Source organism: Juglans regia, chromosome 12, assembly GCF_001411555.2.
Source record: "Juglans regia cultivar Chandler chromosome 12, Walnut 2.0, whole genome shotgun sequence".
NCBI lineage: Eukaryota > Viridiplantae > Streptophyta > Magnoliopsida > Fagales > Juglandaceae > Juglans > Juglans regia.
Window position 1 is genome coordinate 6,870,542 of NC_049912.1, and position 22,762 is coordinate 6,893,303.

At 34.8% G+C, this 22,762-nt stretch overlaps 1 protein-coding gene across 1 annotated transcript; it reads right to left on the reverse strand.

Moving 5' to 3' along the window:
* Window positions 1–2,498: 2,498 nt before the first annotated feature.
* Window positions 2,499–6,735, reverse strand: LOC109010368 (UV-stimulated scaffold protein A homolog). The gene is made up of 2 exons (XM_018991181.2): window positions 6,493–6,735; window positions 2,499–4,717 (listed from the first exon to the last, which is right to left on the reverse strand). The coding sequence occupies exons 1-2, from the start codon at window positions 6,682–6,684 to the stop codon at window positions 2,951–2,953; spliced, it is 1,959 nt and encodes a 652-aa protein (XP_018846726.2). The 5' UTR covers window positions 6,685–6,735; the 3' UTR covers window positions 2,499–2,950.
* Between the last annotated feature and the right edge of the window lie 16,027 nt (window positions 6,736–22,762).

Consider the following 22,762-nt stretch of genomic DNA (forward strand, 5'->3'; position numbering starts at 1 on the left):
TTAAATTGAGTTGAGTTGAATTGAAATGATAAAATATTATTAGAATATTATTATTTATTATTTTTGTTATTATTTTGAAATTTGAAAAAGTTGAATTGTTTATTATATTTTGTTTTAGAATTTGAAAAAGTTATAATGATAAGTTGAGATGAGTTGAAATAAGTTTAGGTTCCAAATGAATAAGTCTTGCACATTTAGGGCTCATGTACTCAATCCAGTTGAATTCGGTTCAAATTTAAACTTATTTTAATATCTAAATATTCAACTTTTAAATTACTAAACTCATCTTAACTCAAAACATCTTTACACGTAGGATCCACAACTTTTTTCAACTCAACACATCTTTACACGTGGGACCTACAACCTTTTTCAACTTCTTATAAATACATCTAAACTCATATTAATATATAAACATATTTAAACTCATCTTATGTGATCCCTACAAAACTCACTCTACCTTCTCAACTCACTATTATTAATAGAGAAAGTAACTCAGCTCAACATCCTTAGTTTTTATTTAAATGAGTTGGCTTCGATATTTTTTTCAGTTGGATTTTATGTTGACAAACAGTTTGTTTAATATTTGAGCAAATTTGAGTTTATTCACAAGCTGCTTTATTTAGATAAAACAGATTATTTATATTACATTTTATAACTTTATCTAAAAATTTTTACAAGTAAATTTTAGCTTTTTGCTGATATATTTGATGAAGTTTATGAATCTATATCACAACAATTAGATTCAAGTAACATGTTCTTAGGAGTAAGAACATAATAAGTTTTAATCTTTTTAAATATTCTTATTATAGATATAGAGATAATACTTCAAAAAATAATAAATATGAAGTTATTCGAATTATACGAGTCGAGCCAAATTTTGTATAAATTATATCATTTAATAATTGATCATATTTTGTGTTCAAGAACAGCTCATTTAATTGATCTTATTAATCGATCAAATTTGACATTGACTAGACAATGTATTTCAAGTGTATTACTCATTGACATGTGTTGTTGGGCCTCATAACTCAAACCCACAATATGACATTTGTTCCTTAATCCTTGAATGAAGTATAGATTTTTTTGTTTTTTGCAGGTTTGGTACAATGTGGGGAGACAATAATGTCACTAAACAATAGATATTTATAATGGGTTTCAATAATTTTACTACTTCTTATAAATATATTTAAATTTATCTTAATATCTAAATATATTTTAAACTCATTTTAAGTGGGTTCTATAAAACTTACTCAATCATTTCAACTCATTACTATTTATAAAGAATTTAGATCAATTTAATTCAGTTTAACTCAACGTCCAAACGCAGGCTAAGCCTTAACAAGGAGATGCTAGAACCGGTGTGCGCATGGGTAAAACGGAAAGTTGAAACAAAATATGGTGTCTAAGTGACAAAATTGAGAGAAATAAGATCATAAAGAGAGATGTCAAAGGAAGAGAGGAGAGGAACTCACTCTTTCCCCTCTCTCAAGCCAAAAAGGAGCGTATTGCGTGGCCCCGAGAGTTTTATGTGTAACAAGAAGTGGAGGCGAGGACTGTGGCATTTTCTTTGCTATTTCGTTTAACCTTTTTATTTATAATTTTTCCCATGACACTAACAAAGAACTTATGACTCGTGAGTGTAACGTTTCATTTGTTTTCATATAACTTTTCAATTCATTTCATCTCATCTAATTATTATAATTTTTTCAAATTTTCACTTAAAATAAAATAAATAATTCAATTTTTTTAAATTTTAAAACAAAAATAACATTAAAAAATATATTTTAATAATATTTTATTTAATTTTCAACTTTCATCTTAACTCATCTCATTTTAAAAATCTCATTTTAAAAAACAAACGAAGCCTAAGATTCCTATACAAACCTTGATCGACCAGAGCCTCTAACAAACTCACCATGACTTGAACTTAGTCCAATCTTGAACCGAATCCTTCTCAAAAGAGTTACAACTCAATTAGACTAGTTTTATAATTTAATTAATTATTAACTCTTAATTTAACTTGTAATTCATCTCAATTATATACAAATGAGCCTATAATCTGCGTAATGCGGGGATAGTTGTGTATGAGATAGAGAGATTTAGCAAGAAACCGAATTTTATAGTGAAGAAAATTGAAACGGTTTATAGAGTGATTTATTAGACGAAACAATATAAATATTGAAATAATACATTTGGATGAAGACCTGAATCGGTTTATATATTTATATGTAAGAAAATAAATGAAACTTAAAAGTTACAATATTTTATAATGAAACATTGCTTTTAAAATGATTATTGCTCCATAAACATAACACTTCAAGTTTAATGGATAGAATGCCTACTTTTATAAGTAAAATACCATATCAGAGTCATACGACTCCACTTAAAATACAAAACAATATAACTGTTGAATTAGTACTTTTGGATGGAATTTTGAATCGGTTTATATCTTTATATGTAATAAAAGAAATGAAATTTAAAAGTTACAATGGTTCATAATAAAATATTACTTTTACTTCATAAACATAACACTTCAAATTTAATAAGTAAAATATCTACTTTTATAGATAAAATGTCACGTCAGAACTATATGACTCCGCTTCTATACATAGTAATAGATACCCCCACCTCCCCAAAAATAAAAATAAAAAGTATCTAACAAGTCTTTAAAATGGTTAAAATGGAAAATAATTATACATATCATACAAATTGGCCAATGTGTTGCCCACAACATCATTCTGTACCACTCCTCAGACCTAATAGTCCAAAAAGACCGGCGAGTAAAACCATGCGACACGCCTCAGTCTCATGCAATCAGTTGTGAGAGAGACCAACTCCCAAAGTCTCCTTTAATACATCTGAATGAATCTGCTGGTATGTAACCACCATGTGCATCTATGTAATTCTTATACATCTCAAAAATAGCCCAAAAGCATAGCATAAGTTTCCATTACCATTGATTTGGAAAGGCTTCTCGGTAATTTGCATCTTCACCTGATGTAAGCTCTCTTACTGTTGCATCCTTCACTCTCGTATTCAAAAGCCTCTGAGCTAACCTATCTTTCGATGTAACTTTCTTACGCAGCATGGACGACAGTGTTTCCTTTTTGTTTCTGGCCGAGGATTTCTCACTGTTAGTCACCTCCATATCTTGTCCAATAGCTGCAGATCTTGACGTTGATGCCAACGCAGCATCCCTTAGAACAGCTGCATTGTGCTCCCTGATTTTGGCAAGCTTTGCGCGCTTCATCGACTGTTTATCAATTTCTCTCTTGTTTGTTACCTCTTTATCTCTCTCACGAACATTCTTCACAGCTTGTTTTGCTAGCTGCTCAACTAAATCAATCCTTGAATCAAGAGTTATCTCATCTTTTAAAGGGTTCTGATTGAGTGGTTTTCCTTCATCATCTCGGGGTACAATAGGTCCATGAAACGGACAAACTCTCAAATCTTTTCTCTGACAAACTCCCCCTTTCCTCAAAGGAGCACGGCATGGTTGAGTTTCCGTCGGCTCCTCTTTGTAAAGAGTTGCATGAACATTTAATTCTGCAATTTTCTCAGCTGGAATAACTGCATTATAGTCCACTCTCCCCCAGTGACTCTCAAGCTCCAATCCCCGCTGGTTAGCCAAAACCTCCCTGCTTGAACCCCAGTTATCTAAGAAAGAGCCCCACTCCATCACTGGAGCTTCAGCCAGAAGCTTACCCCTCAAAGGGTTTGAATCAGTTTCATCATCTTCACGATTGAGCATTTCATTGTCATTACAATCTCTATTACTGCCTTCAGGAGTTCTATTTTTCAACTCACTAGATGTTGACGCCATGGAAATATCTTCATTTTGCTTATCAGGCACAGCAGATCTCCCGTTCTCAAGTGATCCAATCTTACCCTCCTCCCAGAAATCTTCATCTTCTTCATCATGATTTGCAATCGTCACAAGAGCACAACCGGACTCTTCACACTTCTTCTTCACCGATATGAGATTATTTCGGATGTCGATTAACTCCTTCAAAACAGAATCTCTGAACCTAATGTCTGCTACTTCAACCCTTACAAGAACGGAAATCCATTCTTGGACTGAAACCAAATGCTTTGTCACTAAAAGCTTGTATAGCTCCCTCAATACATCAAAAACCACTTTATTTTCACTGTTTTCATGAACCTTTCCCCCTTCTTTTAAAGTATTGAGACGTATTTGCAGCAGTTCAGATGAACGAAACTCCACAAAATCTTCATCGTCTAAAGGACCTGGTGGCATGAATTCCTCTTTTGTACAGACAATGTCTAAACACTCCCCAATCTCATCTATCGTTAACTTTATTTCTTCCTTTATTGATGAGAAATTCTCCTTCAACATTTCAAATTTGTTTAGTAATATCTCTTTTGACCTCCTTTCCCTTTCGCTTCTCTCCTGCTGAATCCGTGCTGCATGTGCCTGTAGATTAGGAAATTGAAACTTGAGGGTGTTTTTAAGGTAGTCAAATCCTAATCTGAGCTGCCTGTAATGAACCCCAAAGGAAGTGTTCCACTTCTCCAAGAATTCGATTGCCTTCGACCGCAAAACAGATGCCACGGCTGGTGGAGCAGGGAGAGGCAGATTTCTTCTGAACCCAACACTCAAACTCAGTAACTGATCCAAATTCTCAACAAGGACGGTTCTGAAAAGCTTCGACCGCATGAAGAGTTCATCAATTATGAGAAGCGTCAGGTACCTTACCTGCAACAAATTGAGCAAAGATCAAGGCCTCGTTTGTTTTCACAACCATTCTCATCTCATCTCATCTGATCATTACAACTTTTCCCAAATTCCCACACAAAATAAAATAAACAATTCAACTTTTTCAAATCTCAAAACAAAAATAATATTAAAAAAATATATTCTAACAATATTTTATTCAATTTTCAACTTTTATCTCAACTACAAAAACAAACGAAGCCCAAATCTTTCGTCTACCAAAGCCTACTCTCACAAGAGCAATATTTATGAACATTTTAAGGGCGGCATACTCAAAGAAATGATAAAGAAACAAATAACTGCCAGCCCAAAACAATCATAGAACTAAATTGTTCCAGAAAATGAGAAAAGCGAAGGTTGGGTGGGTGAATACTTGATTATTTCCCCCACGAAAGAAAAAAAATACCCATACCCCTAATTATAGCATGATCAAGGGCACCACAAGTAAATCATAGCACAGAAGAAAAGACTTGACCTACCTAAATGAAAAAAGTTGTTTAATCTACCTAAAATTAAGATAAAATTATCAAAAAAATTTTAAGGCTAAAATTAAGATAAAATTTACTCATATAAAAAAAAATTAAGATAAAATCTTAAGGCTAATATCTTCTGTACGTTCTGTGTACAATGCTGAAAACATTTTGAGGTCTCAAGTTCATAGCCATATGACCAGTAGTCTTAGAACAGATGCCACCCACCAGATGAGCCTAATATTAAAAATCACTCTAAAGGAAAGGAGGACACATGTCTTTATCTTAAGGCTAATATCTTGTGTCAGTTCTGTGTACAATGCTGAAAGAATTTTAAGGTCTCAAGTTCATAACCATATCACCAGAAGTCTTAGAACAGCGACCTACCAAACAGTCTTCATATAGCAAAACAGTCACACTATTTAAGTACAAAACCAATTGAGGCTCCACATCTTCTTACTTCATTGCCTGACACGTGTGACACGATAAATCTGAGCATTCTCCATGTCCTTTCCAACTTTCTCCTGACTGTCAATCTGTCTCATTTTAGTGTTTCTAAGCTCATATTATTTATTGCTCCCCTTATATTTTATGATGATCGCATGGGACAACAAGTGATACCACAGAATTTCTATCCCCGGTACACAAACAAATATGAGTGTCTCAATGCTCAGCAAATTTTATCTAAAATCTACAAATCAACTGACGGAAACCATAAAGAATGCTTCTTGGAGGGGGAAATATGGACCAGAATAATAAGCAGACAATTACAATCCATTAAGTTTTAAAACTCAACCGAGAAAATTAACATAAATTTATACGACTCCACTTTATTTTCTGCCCTCTAGTGTAGCCGCTGAAAGGAAAATTCAAGTCGTGGAGTTTCTCTCTGTTGCCGAAAATTATTGAGAATATGAGTCAAAATGGACGAAATAGTAAAAATGGAACAAAAAATAAGCATACCAAAAAGCAGATATCAGGGCTGTGTTGACTTAAAGGATTAATGACAATTTTCTCAACCCAGTCTTCTCAGCAACAAAACATAAACGTAAGAAAGCAAACCGAAACACAATCCGATGCAAATTCTTGTTCTGCGAATTCAAGTTCCAATCCGAATCTAATCCATATATAAAGCATATTATCGCCCAAAAAAAATAAAAGAATTAAACCCTGAAAACGTATCCACTGAAAATCATTGCTAGATAAGAAGGAACACACAAAAGAAATAACTTTCAATAAAAAAAATGAACCGAATAATTAAAAAACGAGTCAGAAAAAAATTAGGACCTGAGAGTGATCCCGCTTCATGAGGGCCATAAGGGTACGGGCAGCGAGTCGGAGCTCGGAATCCGAATATCGAACGACCAATTTGATAGCCTTGAGAAGTCGCGGGTCAACCTCCGGAGCCGTGGAGTTCGTCGCCTTCTCTATCAAAACCCTAACCCTCCCTTCCTCTTCTCTCTTCTCCATTGCTGCCATTAATCCCAACCAATCTAAAATACAGAGGATGGATCATGGAATTCTCAATTTGATTTGAAAATCCCTAATTTATAATATGTAGGGACATAGAGCCGAAAAGGCCCAAAAATATGGCGGTTTGACAGAAGGGGCCCAGAAAAGCAACGATGGGCCTTTCCAAGCCAACCCAATCCGATTTCGAGAATATTTTGTACCCGAGAAGCCTCAGCGGGGAGTGGGACCCATGGCTCCGTATTCAGTCCACAATTTTTGCAAGGGCAGTAATTTGGGAACAGTTTCTAAACTATTTTCTGCTATCTTTACACCAAAACCATCCCATTTATCAAAATGGTAACTAATTACATATGGAAGGGATAAAAACCCCCGGTCCATTGGGCCAAGCCCAATGAGAAATAAGAGGCCCATCCCACATCCAAGAGATCCATTCAACCCGGCCAAGAGACCTGCGAGTTGGTAAAAGTGGAGATCGAGGAAAAACTGGTATGGGAAAATGATGAAGTATCGATAGAGTTGACAATGGCGGATGCACACAAACATGTTTGACACCTTAGGGACTCATGAGCTGTGGTTGCTGAATAGAGAAGCAATCGCCACCCATGCCCTGGGGAGTAGGAGTCACGAGCACTGGCCGAGAGGTTGCCGACGTATCAGTAAGAGATCCACGCTGTATTAATTACTTTTCTATGATACGCCACGTTGCATTAAATTCTTCAGGCAACCAAAGTATGAAAGTGATGTAACTGCCCCTAATAGCACATGCAAGTTGCTCTCCCCAAACCTTGTATAAAAGTTGACCACAAGGTACATTCGGACTTACGCAAAAATTCTATTGGCAACACCATTAAAGAAAACTGATTTAGGTATCGGGGGGTCCCTAGACCACCCTCGAGCCTCCTTTGAATTTGTGTTTGTGCAGGAGAGGGAACCAACACCTTGGTTGTCAAAGGAGACCCGGTTGAGCATGCAAACAGTGAAGACCCCGACAGGATAGACCCCCTTCACCCTTACCTCCGGGCATGAGGCTATCTTGCTCGTGGAAATAGGGATGCCCACATACTATGTTCAACACTTCGATAAAAAAGTCAATGACGCAAAGCTAGAAGGAGAACTCGACTTTTTGGAAGAAAGGTTGGAGGCAAAGATAAAGACGGTGGCCCATGAGAGGAAGGTGGAGCAGAGCTTCAGTTGGTGAGTTTGACCACGGTCATTCAAAGTAGGGGAACTGGTACTTAGGCAGATTGGGAACTCCCATCCTCGGCCAAACATGAAGAAAAACTTCAAGGTCCAATCTTTGACCTTGCGATAGCACTACTCTATGGAGACAAGGGCATGCATTGCCTTGAAGTTGCAAGTATTCCCCTCACGTTTTATGAGTTATGGGTCAAGAGAAATTTGCGGCCAGTGAGGTCAACGTGCTCGAGATCAGATTCTAGCAAGGCTCAACGCCACAGGATGCAGTAGCACATCAGAATCCTACAAGCATTCGGGTTGTGTTGCACAAGAGTCAGGCCTAAACGGTCCAATGAGTCGCGGACAAGGCAGGGGAACGACAACCTCAGCCCATAAGAAAACATGTTGGGGAAGAGTGCTACCTTCAAAGCGTAACCCTCACAGTCTGCAACCCCCTTAAACGAACGAGGAACCTCGAAGGCCATCGAATCTGGGACATGGAAAGTGGAGGCTAGCGAGGACAAGGACTCCAGGGTGATGTTCGAGCACTAGTTGTACCCAATGAAGAACTGTGCCACCGTGCGTACTTCCGACGGGTCCAAGCCCTTGGGAATCTTAGGCTGCACGACCTTCTTAGAAGCAATTGTGATCGAAAGAAATGATAGAGAAAGAAAGTAAACGAGAAGAGAATGAGAGCCCTAAGCAAAAAGAACAAGAGTCGCGGTAAAGGGAGAAAAATGAGCAGGACCCATTAAATAGGGAGGATGTGGCGGTTTCACTCCCGTGTCAGAGAGGGGAATACAGATTGGCTAGAATCATGGGAAGCACATGGTACAGAGCAATGTGGGCGGGGGGCCAAATGACATTTCAGCAAGGTCAGAGGAATTGAATTGTCGGATCGAACAATGTGGTCCCAAAAAAAAAAAAGAAAAAAATGGGAGGGAGAGAGAAAAAAGAAGAATGAGCAATTGAATTCCCATCAAACAGGTTCAATGAGAGGCTCATCCCACCTCCAAGAGATCCACGAGCTGGCAAAAATAGAGATCGAGGGTTGGTAAAAACTGAGATCGAGAAAAAACTGGCCCGAGAAAATGATGAAGTATAGACAGAGTTGACAAGGGTTGACGCACATAGACTTGTCTGACACCTCAGGTACTCATGAGCTGTGGTTGCTGGAAGGAGTGCGGGAGAAGCAGTCAACACGCTTGCCTTGAGGGGGGGAAAAGTAGGTGTCACTGGCACTGGTCGAGAGGTCGCAAACGTATCAATCAGAGACCCACGTCGCATTAATTACTTTTCTCTGATATGCCACATTGCATTAAATGCTTTGTGGGCGGCCAGAGTATGAAAGTGATAGGACTAGCCCTTGACAACACGTGCAAGGTTCTCTCCCCACACCTTGTATAAAAGCTGACCACATGGTACATTCAGACTTGCACAAAAATTTTCTTGGCAACACCATTAAAGAAAATTGACTTAGGCATCAAAGGATCCCTAGACCACCCCTAAGCCTCCTTTGAAATTGTGTTTGTGCAAGAGAGGGAGCCAACCCCTCGATTTTCTGAGTAGACCGGACTGAGCATGCGAAATGCGTCCAAAACAACATAGATGATCTACCTGCTCCATACTTGAACAACATGATTTCTATTGAAAATTTTCAATGTAAGATTTCGATAAACTAATTGTGTGTTTTACGTGCATTGTGAATGGACTCATCGCAATCAATTCAATGATCATCTTATTAGAGTGCATGCAGGGCAACTGTACTCGTAGACCACTTGCTCGTTACATAACATATCAATTTTAATTTGTTGTTTTCTTTCTGAGTCAAAGGCAAATCCCTTATACTATATACGATCGAGATGACTTTGTTAGTACATCAAGCATATGGGCATATTGCTTGTTCGGTGTGGTACACATATTTGACAATATCGGTCAAGTAATATAATTCATTCCTATTGTATGAGGAAAATGTGAAGAATTCCCATTTTGTAAGCTTGTTAGGCCTGCTCAAGTCCCCGAATAAAGGCATCTTCCCCCCTCTCTCGTAAAAAACCAAGGGCACCAGATTTGATTTAGCCGAAGGGGGAGGAGGTCTCGACTTCCTCCTCCTCCATCTCATTCCCCCTTCCTCCATTCACTCACCTTGTCTATCAAGGTTTCTTTTATTTAGTTTTATTTTGCTTTCTTTAATGCTGAAAAAGTTAGATCTACAATTTTCCAGCAACTCCCGAGAGACATGCGCGGCATAAGCAGATTCACAGGTCGAAAATAGTTCGGAGGAAAGTTGTGATTTTGCGAAAATCACCATGTGTGGTTCTTATGCACTGCCCACATCTATGTGTGGTCCTCATGCACCACTCATTCTAGCAGCTCTTCTTTGACACACGCGCCAAATCATCGGATTCGCTACCACTAGACATTTTAGATTTGACATTTGTGACTGAAAAGAGACAAGTGTGTTGCATTCATAGGCCATTACAGATTTCGAAGTCTATTGGAGTTGGTCCAAATTCGTCATTTTTCGCATCTATGCTGCTACTTTCCTTTTTGGTTTCCTTATTGTTAATTAATAAAAAAGAATTCGTCTTTCGAACGTTTGTCTGCAAAGGTTGAGTCCTCTCTTTTTATGAAGGGTGAGGTTGAGTCTCTGTTTAGGTAGAGTGTTGTCTTTTAGACGTTTGTCTATAGAGAGTATTAGCAATAGTGAAAACCAAACCAATCATAAAAGAAATAGTATACTGGTGGAGCTCCAAATTCATTATTTTGATTTATGATGTTATGTTTGATATGAGGACATCTTAGAATGTATCCAGTTATGAATGTAAATTTCTCTGAAGAATAAATTATAATGGTTTTTCTTTAAAAAAAAAAGTCCCAGAATAAAGGGGGAAAGTGTGAGGACTTGCCAAAACGGGTAATTCGATTTTAATGACAAGAAAAAGAAAACTAACTTTTTCACAAAACTTCCAACAAAAATCTCACAAATATTTTTTTCTTTTATTTTTTTAATAGACTTACCACTTTGTCAAATCTCAATAAAAAAAAGATATAAACAATAGTCTCTGAATCTAAACATAATTTTAACGGATTCCACCACACTTTTACTATATTCGACAAAACTTTTAAAGATTTTTTTTTTTTTTTTAAATCTTAGAAACTTTTAAGAAAATCTTATACCCAAACATCTCCGATTCTGCATCATAAATGTGAAAGGAAGAGGCGTGACGCAGAGAGAAATTTATCATTCAACCAAAATAGAACACCACACTCCTTACGGTTAAAAATAAAATCACTTTTAAAAATTTTCAAAGAAGCCAAAGTGCTACTACTGAACTTGACTTAAAAATATATATTTTATTTTAAAGAAAACACTAGATACAAAGATTCCTTATAATATAATCATTCTTTATTAAAAATATTAAAATCATAAAAGAGAGTGCGCGGAAGTATTTATTAAAATTTCTCGAAATTTATGCTATAAAATAATAACTTAACATCTGTATATATAATCTAGGCCACTATAACGCATATCTGGACTAAGTCTCGTCCTGCAGCTTTACCTTCATAAATATTCTAACCTAGGGTGGTTTAAAAATAGAAAACAACTAAAATGAGTCAATGACTCAGTAAGAAACCCATCATAACGTAAACATACTTAACATAAGGTTTTTCATAAAATATTTCATGTTAAGAACTTAAAATCCTGATTGTTCATACATATGCTATGACATGCATGATTTATTTATCTTGGCTTATTTGATTTATCTTACTTATCATGTTGGTCCACATACTTAATCCTGTGTGCAACGTTGTGCATTGGCCCCACATCCTGCTGCCACAAGGGGAGCTGCTAATAGTATTCTAGTATACTATAGTAGACCACGCTTAAGAGTGTAACCGGTTCGGTTCAGTCCGGTTTTGGATATATTTTAGAACCGAATCGGTATATATCGATTTTGAGATTTGAAGAACTGATACTGCACCGGTTATACTCCTAAACCGATACTTTTGGTTTTACCAGTTCCGGTCCGATTTTTTCAGCTATATATATTATAGTATATACTAATATAGTGATAATATTTGTAGTATATTATAATATATATTATAATTGTATTATAGACTATAGTGATAATATATAGTTATTTATATAGGATTTTAAAATTTAAAATTATATTAATTAGTAATTTATCATATAATACAAAATTATTTTATATACAATTATATATAAAAATGATATATAATATAAAAAATATTTTATACAATATAAAAAATTAATATATATATGAACCGCTTTAGTCCGGTGTTAGAAAAAGGTAAATCAAAATCAGACTTATTTCGACCGATTTTGAGAAAAATAGAACTGGTACCAAACTCATATATAAATCTATCTTTTAGAATTTATTCCATTATAAAAAAGTGTGAAATATATATATATATATATATATATATATATATTTAATTGGAAACTACTTTTTTGTAAAGAATTTGTGTAAAATTTATACACTTTAAATTTATACCTAACGTTACTCATAAATTTTAAAGTCTTAAGATTATCATATCATGAATGACAATTGCGTGTCATGTAGAACAAAAGGTAAAGCTTTCTAGCCATTTCCCGTCCAGACAAGGATTATATCTTGTTTTGACATCGTCAATTAGAAGCGACAATTGTGTGTTGTATGCAACTTAGAGACAACATGATGTTCCTATTTGATAAATGATAACGTTACTACTATTTTATAATTATTTTACAACTTTACATAAAATGAATGGTAGTTTTGTAATATTAAAATTAATTTTTAATTGAGTGGCATGATTTTATTGATTGTTTGAAAATAAAATGTAAAAAAGTTATAGTTGCATCGTTACTCATTTTGATTTACCACATGAAAGATGTTTAGACAGGTTGATTTCCGTGTATTTGTTCAAAACTCATCTTATATAAAAATCGAAAAACTCTAAACCCAGGCGCTTTTCTCAAATGACATCCTAAGTGGAGAAAAATGCACCGTTTTGGAGTAAATAAAATGGTGTGTTTAGAAACTTGTCGAAATGTAGGTAAAGCTTCTTCAAACGATGCGTTTTACATTTGCGTTTCTTGGTTTCTCTCCCCCTGCTTGATCTCTCTGCCCTCTCTCTTTGCGACTCCCGTTCCCAACCCTAACCCTAACCCGACAACGACGCCATCCTAGGTATTCAACTGATTCGCAAGAAAGATTAAGCTGTGCAACGCCATCTAACTACTGATTTGTAATCTAGAGTATGGAAAGAGTTTCTCTACCATTTTGTTTTCTTTTGTATTGTTGTCTTTTCATAGATGCTTGTTGACCTTTCTTCCTTTCTTACTAGCCATGTGAAATGAACTATTTTTTCTGTTTTGGGAGTATATGAAGATAATTGTACGCGTAATTATCTTGTTAAATTGGCCTGAGACAATGGTTTATGTCTTCTGCAAGTTGGGTCTTGTTGGTAAGAACAAAATGGTGAGAGATCTTATGCGAGGAAGAGAACGAAATGGTGTTTGCTACTACGTTTTCTCCTTCCAAGCTTGAATGAACAAAGCTGCGTTCCTGCTTGGTTGCTTTTTCCCCCTCCTTCTTCTTCTTCTATTTCTTCTTTCTTTTCTTTATTTTTCTTTTTAATATAATTACTGACACGTCAGTGGGTTCGCGAGCAGGCACAGACTTGTGCCTGTCTATAGCACTACTGATAAAACTCAACCCTGAGCCTAAACTCACCTAGCTGACCATCTTAGTCGTATTTTCTATATTTGTTATGCAACCCTCCTCCTCCATTGAGGCAGTCTTGATTGAGCCTTAAGCCCATATTCTTAGTGGGCTTTACTCTCTTCACAACCTTAGGAATAATGGTGATAATATAATCCGATCCGCCCCATTAGTTTTGTGCTATGTACTATGTTGCAACAACTTACCAAATGTCAACCACTATTTGAAGGACGCTTGCACATAAATCAGAAATGATCGACACAAGAGTTTGTATGTGTGGACCAACAGATGAGAACTCCAACACCTAGATCAATTTTTCTTGTGATACGAAAGAAGTGTCTGGATCCTTTCTAATTTGTTTTCGAGGGAAATGAAATATACATGTATCAAGCTTCCTCCATTTTTGCTCTAAGATTGTGGGGTTACACATTGAGCATAGATCTTCTCACTATGACACCGATTATGAGATCATTTTCTCCTCGATTGTGTAGTGACTTCAATGATCTCATCAGTCTAAAGCCATTATCTACAAGATTTTGTGTAACGACCCAGTCTAATAATTCTAAGGTTGGAATATTTATAATTTTTATTGGGCCTAAATTATATTTAATGGGCCATATTGGATAAGTTTCGAGCCATGAATTATTAAGGTTGAATAGGAGTTTTAATTGGACTAAATAATTAGGTTAAATCTCATTTGTTATTTATTGAACTAGTTAGACTCATTTTAGAATTTAAAAATTGATCATTAGAAATGTATTTCAATTTAAAATCATCACTAATTGAAGACTCCTACATAGTCTCAGTCACTGCCAATCTTACATTGAATGAACTATTAGATCATGTTTTCAAATTCAAACTATATTCTTAGATGATCACGACTGAGTGTTCAACAGATTAGTGTCACTACATGTATTAACCACGTCCAACTCAAACTCATCGGGACCCTCTTCCAAATCTCTCTATAAATATCTCCATTCCGTGTGGTATTTGAAAAAAAACCATAAATCTCCATAAGCGCAGTGGCCGAAATCAAGATACCCAGTCCAGCATCGTGCTTGTCTCACGTTCACCATGCCAACAATTGACTACCTTATTCCTCTCACAACATCCCTCATGTTTGCTCTCTCATTCTAGTTCACATGATCAATTTCATGTCGAAAATTTTAAGAAGCAACACTACAAGTTTGATCATTAATTAGGATTAGTATACGTTAGCTAGTTATGTATATTATTATTAAAGCCAATTCTTTGAAAGCCAGTGTTTACGTACCACACATGTCATGATATTTGCAAGTACTTTATTCATCATGTTTTATTTTGCATATTATATTTATGTATGTATCATGCATCTCACGTTGCATAAGACACACGTAAACTTTTATAAAATCAAGTGTAAGATAAGCTCAGATAAGTTAATCAGATGGTCATTTAGATGCTTGGTACCAAAGCAGATTATGGGTAGATGTGCAAGCCACAGAGCTAAGTGTGGTTAGTGGTGAAAAAAAAATCGGTGAACTGATAAACCGGACCGGACAGGACCAAACTGGGTTCGATCTAATGATATTTACAATTATAAAGTGTGCAAGTGCCGTGTATTTATTTTGAAAAAGTGAGTCAATATGAGATCCACATGAAAAAATTAATTTTTTAATAGTAGATACCACTCTTTTTCAAAATGAGTGTGTAAAACGTTTACACAATTTATGATTATATTTAACATTACTCAAATGGTAGATACTAGAAAGTTCATGCATTGATAAATGAAAAGATGTCTATATCTCTTTTAAAAGATAAAACATCTTGTAAATATAGTAATTTGTAAATAGAATTTAATACAACGAGAGCGTTTGGATGTTGAAATGAATTGAATTGAGTTGAGTTGGGATGATAAAATATTGTTAGAATATTATTTTTTAATATTATTATTATTATTTTAAGATTTGAAAAAAGTTGAATTGTTTATTATATTTTATGTTAAAATTTAAAAAAGTTATAATGATGAGTTAAGATGAGCTGAGTTGTGTTTAGATTCCAAACGTACTTTCACATTTATCTCTCTCCGAAATATAGACAACTTTTGAATTTGAAAATTTTAGAATATCTCAATCATTATGAAGGCATACATAAAATGGTAACATCCCATGTACATAGAATCTATGGAATAGATTATGATTCTCTTTGCATGTGGACCATAATAAGACATGGATAGAAGAGAGAATGAAGATTGATTCATATAATAAATTAGAATTAGGTCATATTTGAATAAAGAAACAGTTTCATCTCATCTCATCTCATCTCATTATTATAATTTTTTCATATTTTCACACAAAATATAATAAACAATTCAACTTTTTTCAAATCTAAAAACAATAATAAAATTAAAAAATAAAATTATAATAATATTTTATTTAACTTTCAATTTTTATTTAAAATCATCACATCTCATCTCACTGTCTAAACGAGACCTTATGTAGAAATTAACATATATCAAATAAAAAATTATTCTTATCAGGCTACTATTCTTTATCTCACATCTCATAGTCTATGAAAAATACTCCTATAATTTATAAAAAAAATTTAAATATAAGATGTAAAAATAAATAATAACTTACGTATAAAATTTATCATTCAAATATATAAAAAAATGGATAGTTGGTTTTTCTCTTTACATATGAATCAATTGTCTTTTAGCAGCAGCTAGAGCCCACCTCCATCCAAACAAAGAATATAAATCCTTCGGTTTGGCACTTTCTACAGGCTAAAGGCCCCACTAACTTGAGTTGTAGAAGGCAGTACTGCATGTGCACGGAGCCAGTACTACTGCTGTGCATTGGGCATTGTTAAATGTTGGTTGGTGCCCACTTTTGTTGACTGACTTGCTGCCTGTTTGTATTTTTATATAAATAAACTCCACACTATTTAATCATATTGAGTTTCACATCCTCCATGGATAACAATTAGTAGTGTAAATTCTACATATATTTTCTATCTGCTTTCAAATTGTAAAAAATATTTGAGATATAAATCTTTATATACTTTGAGTCGTGCTACTCTCACCGAGGGTGTAGTCTGAGAAAATCTCTTGAGAAGGTCATTTTAACATTTTTTTTTTAATTTTTTTGATTTTTTTCATACATTTTTTATACCTTTAGACATTTAAAAAAAATATTTTTTTAATCACTAAATAAAAAAAAAACCAATAAAAAAAAATGACTCAGACCCACCTCTCGGTGGCCCAATCATTTTTCTATAAACTTTTATCTTAAAATTGTAAATAATGAAAATGAATTTGGATCTCTTAGAATTTCTATCAAAATTCTAGAGTCTAGAGTGAGAGATAGGTACATATGGTTTATAAATATTTTTAGATTTATTTTATATATTTATCTCTCACATTCTACGATCTAAAATTTAAACAAAAATCTTTAAAAATTTCAAGTCTTAGAAGAAAAAAAAAAAAAAAAGAAGCGTTGGGGTTGTTTTCAACGATATCTTTTAACTTTTAAGGTGCATATGAACATAGAATTTAGAATTTATCATGGTTTAGAAAATCTAGACGTACCAAAAAAGTCAGAAGAATATATATGCAAATAACCATTAACTAATAATGGTAGCTCTTATGACTGACTCTATGAGGAGATCAGGAATCGGTCGGTTGGTAAGATTTTGACTAAAAGGTTCATTTGGAATCCTACCAAACTTTGATATCATTCATATCCGTACAAGATCTAGCCAAAGTATTAGCAGCCACATTTGCATCTCATCCCATATGACAGAACTCACTTCTATAAACTCAATACATAAGTTTTTAAAGAATAATTTTTCGTATCAGCTACAATTCACTATCTCATATCCTATACCTTATAAAAAAAAAAAAAATAAATGTCAGGTATAAGGTGTGATGAATAGTAACTGATGTATACCAAAATCAATTTTTAAAAATAACTATAGGTACAAACATAAAAGATTTTTACTACTCATAAGCCCATACACTACACACTATAATTTTTTTTATATTTTATATTTTTTAATTTTTTTTTAGTTTTATTCTTATTAAAATAATTAAATTCTATTACTCATCATTCATATAGTATACATTTGGTAAGAAAAAAAAAAAAGGATAGTATGTTGTGTGTGAGGCTTCTAAATAAAATATTTTTTCATAAAATGTGTAAATTTTACACTCTTTTTAAAAAAGTAGGGCCACAATTAAAAAGTAGTCTTTTTTTTTCTCATGTAAATCTTAAAGAAAATGTACTAAACTTACATACTTTGAGATTGTAAAACGCATTTATCAAGTTTTAAATATCAGCCAAGAGAGTTTCTTGGGAAAACAAATTCAATTCTGGATATTTGTGATTGTTTTGTGAATCACTTTCGACGATAATCATAAAGAATGCTCATGTGAAAAGTAAGCTGAAGCCATTAGAATTGCAAGAGCTTCCACATTTTCTACTTCCAGTTGCCTATATCGTGGTTTACAAGCTGCTATCAAAACTCTACCATTTTCATCTCTCATCAGTACTCTTAACTCCAAACTTGTTCAGCTCTTTAAAAATTGTCCCCTTCACTCACATTGAACTTAACAAATTTGTAAAGCTTTGATTCAGAATTACAGAGAACAGGAACAGATCACAGGAATGGAAGTAATCCTAAGAAGAAAGTCTTGTACTGTGACAAGAAACCGCTCTCACCGGAGTAGAAAACATGGAGAGATCGTAACTTTTTCTATGCACGATTTCTTGAAACTGGAGAAAATAACTAAAGAACACTTCTTTCCGGACGGCACCCAAAATATAAATTGCGAAAATATAAATGTTTCCGCTATTTTCTTTTTATTCTCAATGAAACTCAATTAGCCTTTGACCAGCAAGGCTGTCGGCCAGAGATGCTCACTAGCGTGTCATCATGGCCGGGGATGAGTGAAACAAAGCTTCATTGATCTATTGAATAAGATCTTCAATTTACATATCAATTCAAGTACGTATTGATTATTACTTTTTTTTTTTTCTCTCGCTCTCATTCATTACATATTAATCTAAAATTTTTAGAAGGTTTTGTTTTGAGAAGTATTATATATAACTACAGAAATCTTTTATAAAAATAAATTAATAAATTGACGTAATTAGATATAATATATTAAATTTTAACTTTACCATTTGACGTATTATATCAACTCATTGTAAGAGTTTTAAAGCCTCGTTTGGTTACGTAGTTTAAATGAGATGAAATGAGATATTTTATTGGAAGTTAAATAAAATATTGTTATAATATAACTTTTTAATATTATTTTTATTTTGAGATTTGAAAAAATTGAATTATTTTTTATATCTTGTGTGGAAGTTTGAGAAAGTTGTAATGATTATATGAGATGAGATAATTTAGTTTTGTGTAATCAAACTAGCCATTTTAAACTCTATGTCCCACACACTCATATCCTGATGGGTTTAAGATAGCTCGATAGTTATTACTTAATTGATGAGTCACAGTGGGATAAGAATAACCCTTTTTCTAATCATAGTGGGACACAAAGTCTCTAGATTTTTTGATGACCAGAAGTTTATAAATAGTACTAAGGGGTTAAGGGTTCTCATCTACAACATTATTGTGCCTCTAACCATCGAGAGACACTTGTGATGCTAAGTTGCTAGGATGATCATTCTCTCATAGTCAGGTTAGATTCTTCATCGATATGTGATGGATAATGGTACATCTTTTAACTGTTATTATTTTATTATAGTAGATTATAGAATATCAAAGATCCGATTATTAATGTTCCTGTTAAAATAATTAACATATGGTATCAAAGCATCAGAGCATCAAATTATAGATATTTTATGATCTCGATAAAATATACAATAAATAAATGACTATTTAATTTTATATGTACCTCCATGTGTCTTTATTGATTTTATGTTCTGGTCGACTAAAAACACATTGACCTTTTGGTTTGACAAATATATTTACAAAGGTGTATTTTAAGTTAATATTTTGTGTTCTCATATGAAGAGAATTAAGCAGTGAAAGTGATTGTTTCAGTTTTTAAGTTATTTTCTCCCTTTCGTTGTATTGTGTATGTGTTGGGTACGGGGTTGTCGTTTGATGGGTAAGGGGCCGTCGTGCTAGGTAAATGTGTATTGTGTATTGTAAAGCTGAGGAGGAAGGGGCCGTTTGTGGGTCGGCAGTGTGCGGCGTAAGGTGGCCATGTCATTGTGCCAATGACTCGAGGTGTATAGGGGCAGTGCAGAGGGATTGTGTAGTCTTGAATGGGCACTACCCCAGTTGGATTATGTAGCTCGTCGGGGTTTAGGGCTGTTGGTGTAGGGAGGAGGATTAGAAACTTCTCTGCGACGTCTCTATGATGGCTGCAGAGGTCTCTAAAGCCCACTGGCCGCGGTGTGCGACGATGTTCTAGTAAAAAAAAAAAGGGCGAAACCATGAATATAGGTGGACTTCAGTGACAGAGGAGGCTGGGGACGCCATGCCATCTTTCCCTCATCGGTGATGTCCATAGTTGCGCCGAACCGAAGGGAGTTTGAATTCTCCCACTGGTGCAGCACTACAATCGTTGATTCTAACTTCTAAAGGGTCTGGGCCTGGGCTTGGGCCTTGGCCAAGTCCAAGAGAAAAGAAACGGGCCATTGTTTTGGGCCTTGTGGCCCAACCCGAAAGAAAATTTAGAAAAACAAAATGGGATGGGAAGGTATCGAGCTTGAACAGTAGGCTCGACCCAGGTCAACACTTATGTTTGACCATTGAAATGAATCGAGTTTCAGCTTGGGTTACTGAACCGGTCCAGGTCTAGACCCGGACTAGTCAGATTATAATATAATATTATTATTTTAATATTATTTAATTATTAAAAAATATAAAATTTTACTCTTTCTTTTATGTGCATGTTCATATTGTTAAATACATGTATGAATTATTTTGGCTCTTCTTTAAATTATTATTATTATGCCATATATAATTTTTTATCCAAATAAGGGGCAAACGATTTACACCAAAATTAAGAAAAATATTGGTTGCCCAAAGGTACAAGATTTTCTTAAATTTTGGTGGAAAATCATTAACTCCATAGTCAGATGGATATGATGGAGTGAACAAATTTGCATGTCAAGATCTACTTTTAAATGAGGGTTTTGATGACACTACTAGTTCATCCATCAAATTAAGGTTGAAGTGAACAATTTGTGTGTCAAGAACTACTCCCAAAGGAGGGTCTTGATAACACTACTAGTTCATCCATCACAAAGTAAGGTTAGACAAAACAATTTGTATGTAAGAGTTTACTCCCAAAATAGAATTCTAATGATACAACTAGTTCATCTACAAAATTTAATACTGGTGTGACCATTTTGTGTATCAAGATCTACTCTCAAATGGGGGTCTTGATGATAGTACGAGTTCATCCATAATTGTTTAAATTTTAATTATTGTTTATAAGTGTCTAACTCAAAGCATTATGTGACAAAATTTTCTGCAGTAAACGTACTGGCATCATTATATTCACAGACTTCATCTGTTCCTGTTTTGAATGACTCTAATTTCTCTAAATGGGTTGAGTGAGTCAGATTTACCTTAGGAGTCCTTGACCTGGACTCATTCCTTACGAGTCCAAAACCATCACCCATCACTGAGAGTAGCAACATGGATGAGAGAGAATCATTTAAACAGTGGGAGATATCAAATAGGCTGAGTCTAATGTTCATGAGAATGATCATAGCCAAAAATATAAAAAATTCACTCCTTAGTACTGAGGATGCCCAAATATTTTTCAAAATGCTAATGAAAGGTTTCGGTCCACAAATAAATCTTTAGCAGGAACATGATGACTAGACTTACCACCATGAAATATGATGGAGCCAAAGGAATGTAAGAGTATATCCTTGAAACGACAAATATTGCTGCCAGATTACAAACCCTGGGAATGAATGTAGAGGAGTCTTTTATTGTATGGTTTATTCTGAACTCATTGTCACCTCAGTACAATCCATTCCAGATGCACTACAACTCTATTAAAGATAAATGGAATGTGAATGAGTTGGCAAGTATGGTAGTTCAGGAGGAAGCAAGACTGAATCAACAAGGACATTACTATACTAATTTTGTGACTAAACAAGCTGCAAAGAAAAATCACTATTATGGAAAAATGAAACGAACTGGACCACCAAAAGGAAAGGAGCCTGCGAAAGTCAGTCATGTTCAACATAACAGTGGCAAATGCTACTTTTGTGAAAAACATGGGCACATGAAAGTTGAGTGTTCGAAACGTAAGGTTTGGTTTGAAAAGAAGGGTAAGCCTTTTATCTTTGTATGTTTTGAATCAAACCTTATAAATGTTCCTACTAACTCTTGGTGGCTAGATTCGAGTGCTAATGTTCATATTTCCATTACCATGCAAGGATACCTTACAAGCTATACACCAAACCTCAGTGAGCGATTTATTTTTATGGAAACAAGAATAAGGCTAAAGTTTTAGTGTAACACCCAGAGCTTGGGGAGCCAAACCACCTATAAAACGGCATGGTTTTGATATGTAAAATTTTCTTTTCTTTTCCCCCTCCTTTTAACCCTGACAGTTTCTCAGCTTTATCCTCCTCGTGCTTGTCCCCTTCCCGTTAGTTTTATTCTCACCATCTCATCCACATTCACGCAACTTCATTTCAATCTCTTTTTATTTCCTCAATTGCCCTTGAATTTCTCGTGCCACACTACCCCACAAACTCTCTCTCTGATCCTCTATTTCTCCATAAGTTCTCATAGCCCCATGTATGCCACTCACTGCCTTCCACCGAAGTGCACCGCGTGAAGCAGCACCACCTTCACTCCCTCAAACTGTAGCCACCCAAACACATTGCAACAAGCTGCCAGCCCCACATCCTTTGAACCATACTTAGGGGTGTCAAATCGTGTTAACGGGTCGTGTTCGTATCGTGTCAAGGCATGTACATTACACTTAACGGGTCAACACGAACACGACCCGTTAAGGATTTCGTGTCAAAATTTCAAACCCGAACATGACACGGTAAGATAACGGGTTGACACGACACGACCCGTTATGACCCGTTAATGAATAATAAATAAATTGACACGATATGACACGACCCGTTCCGTTTCAACCCGTTTACGTTAATGGGTTGAACAGATAGGATACGACACGACACGATACGACC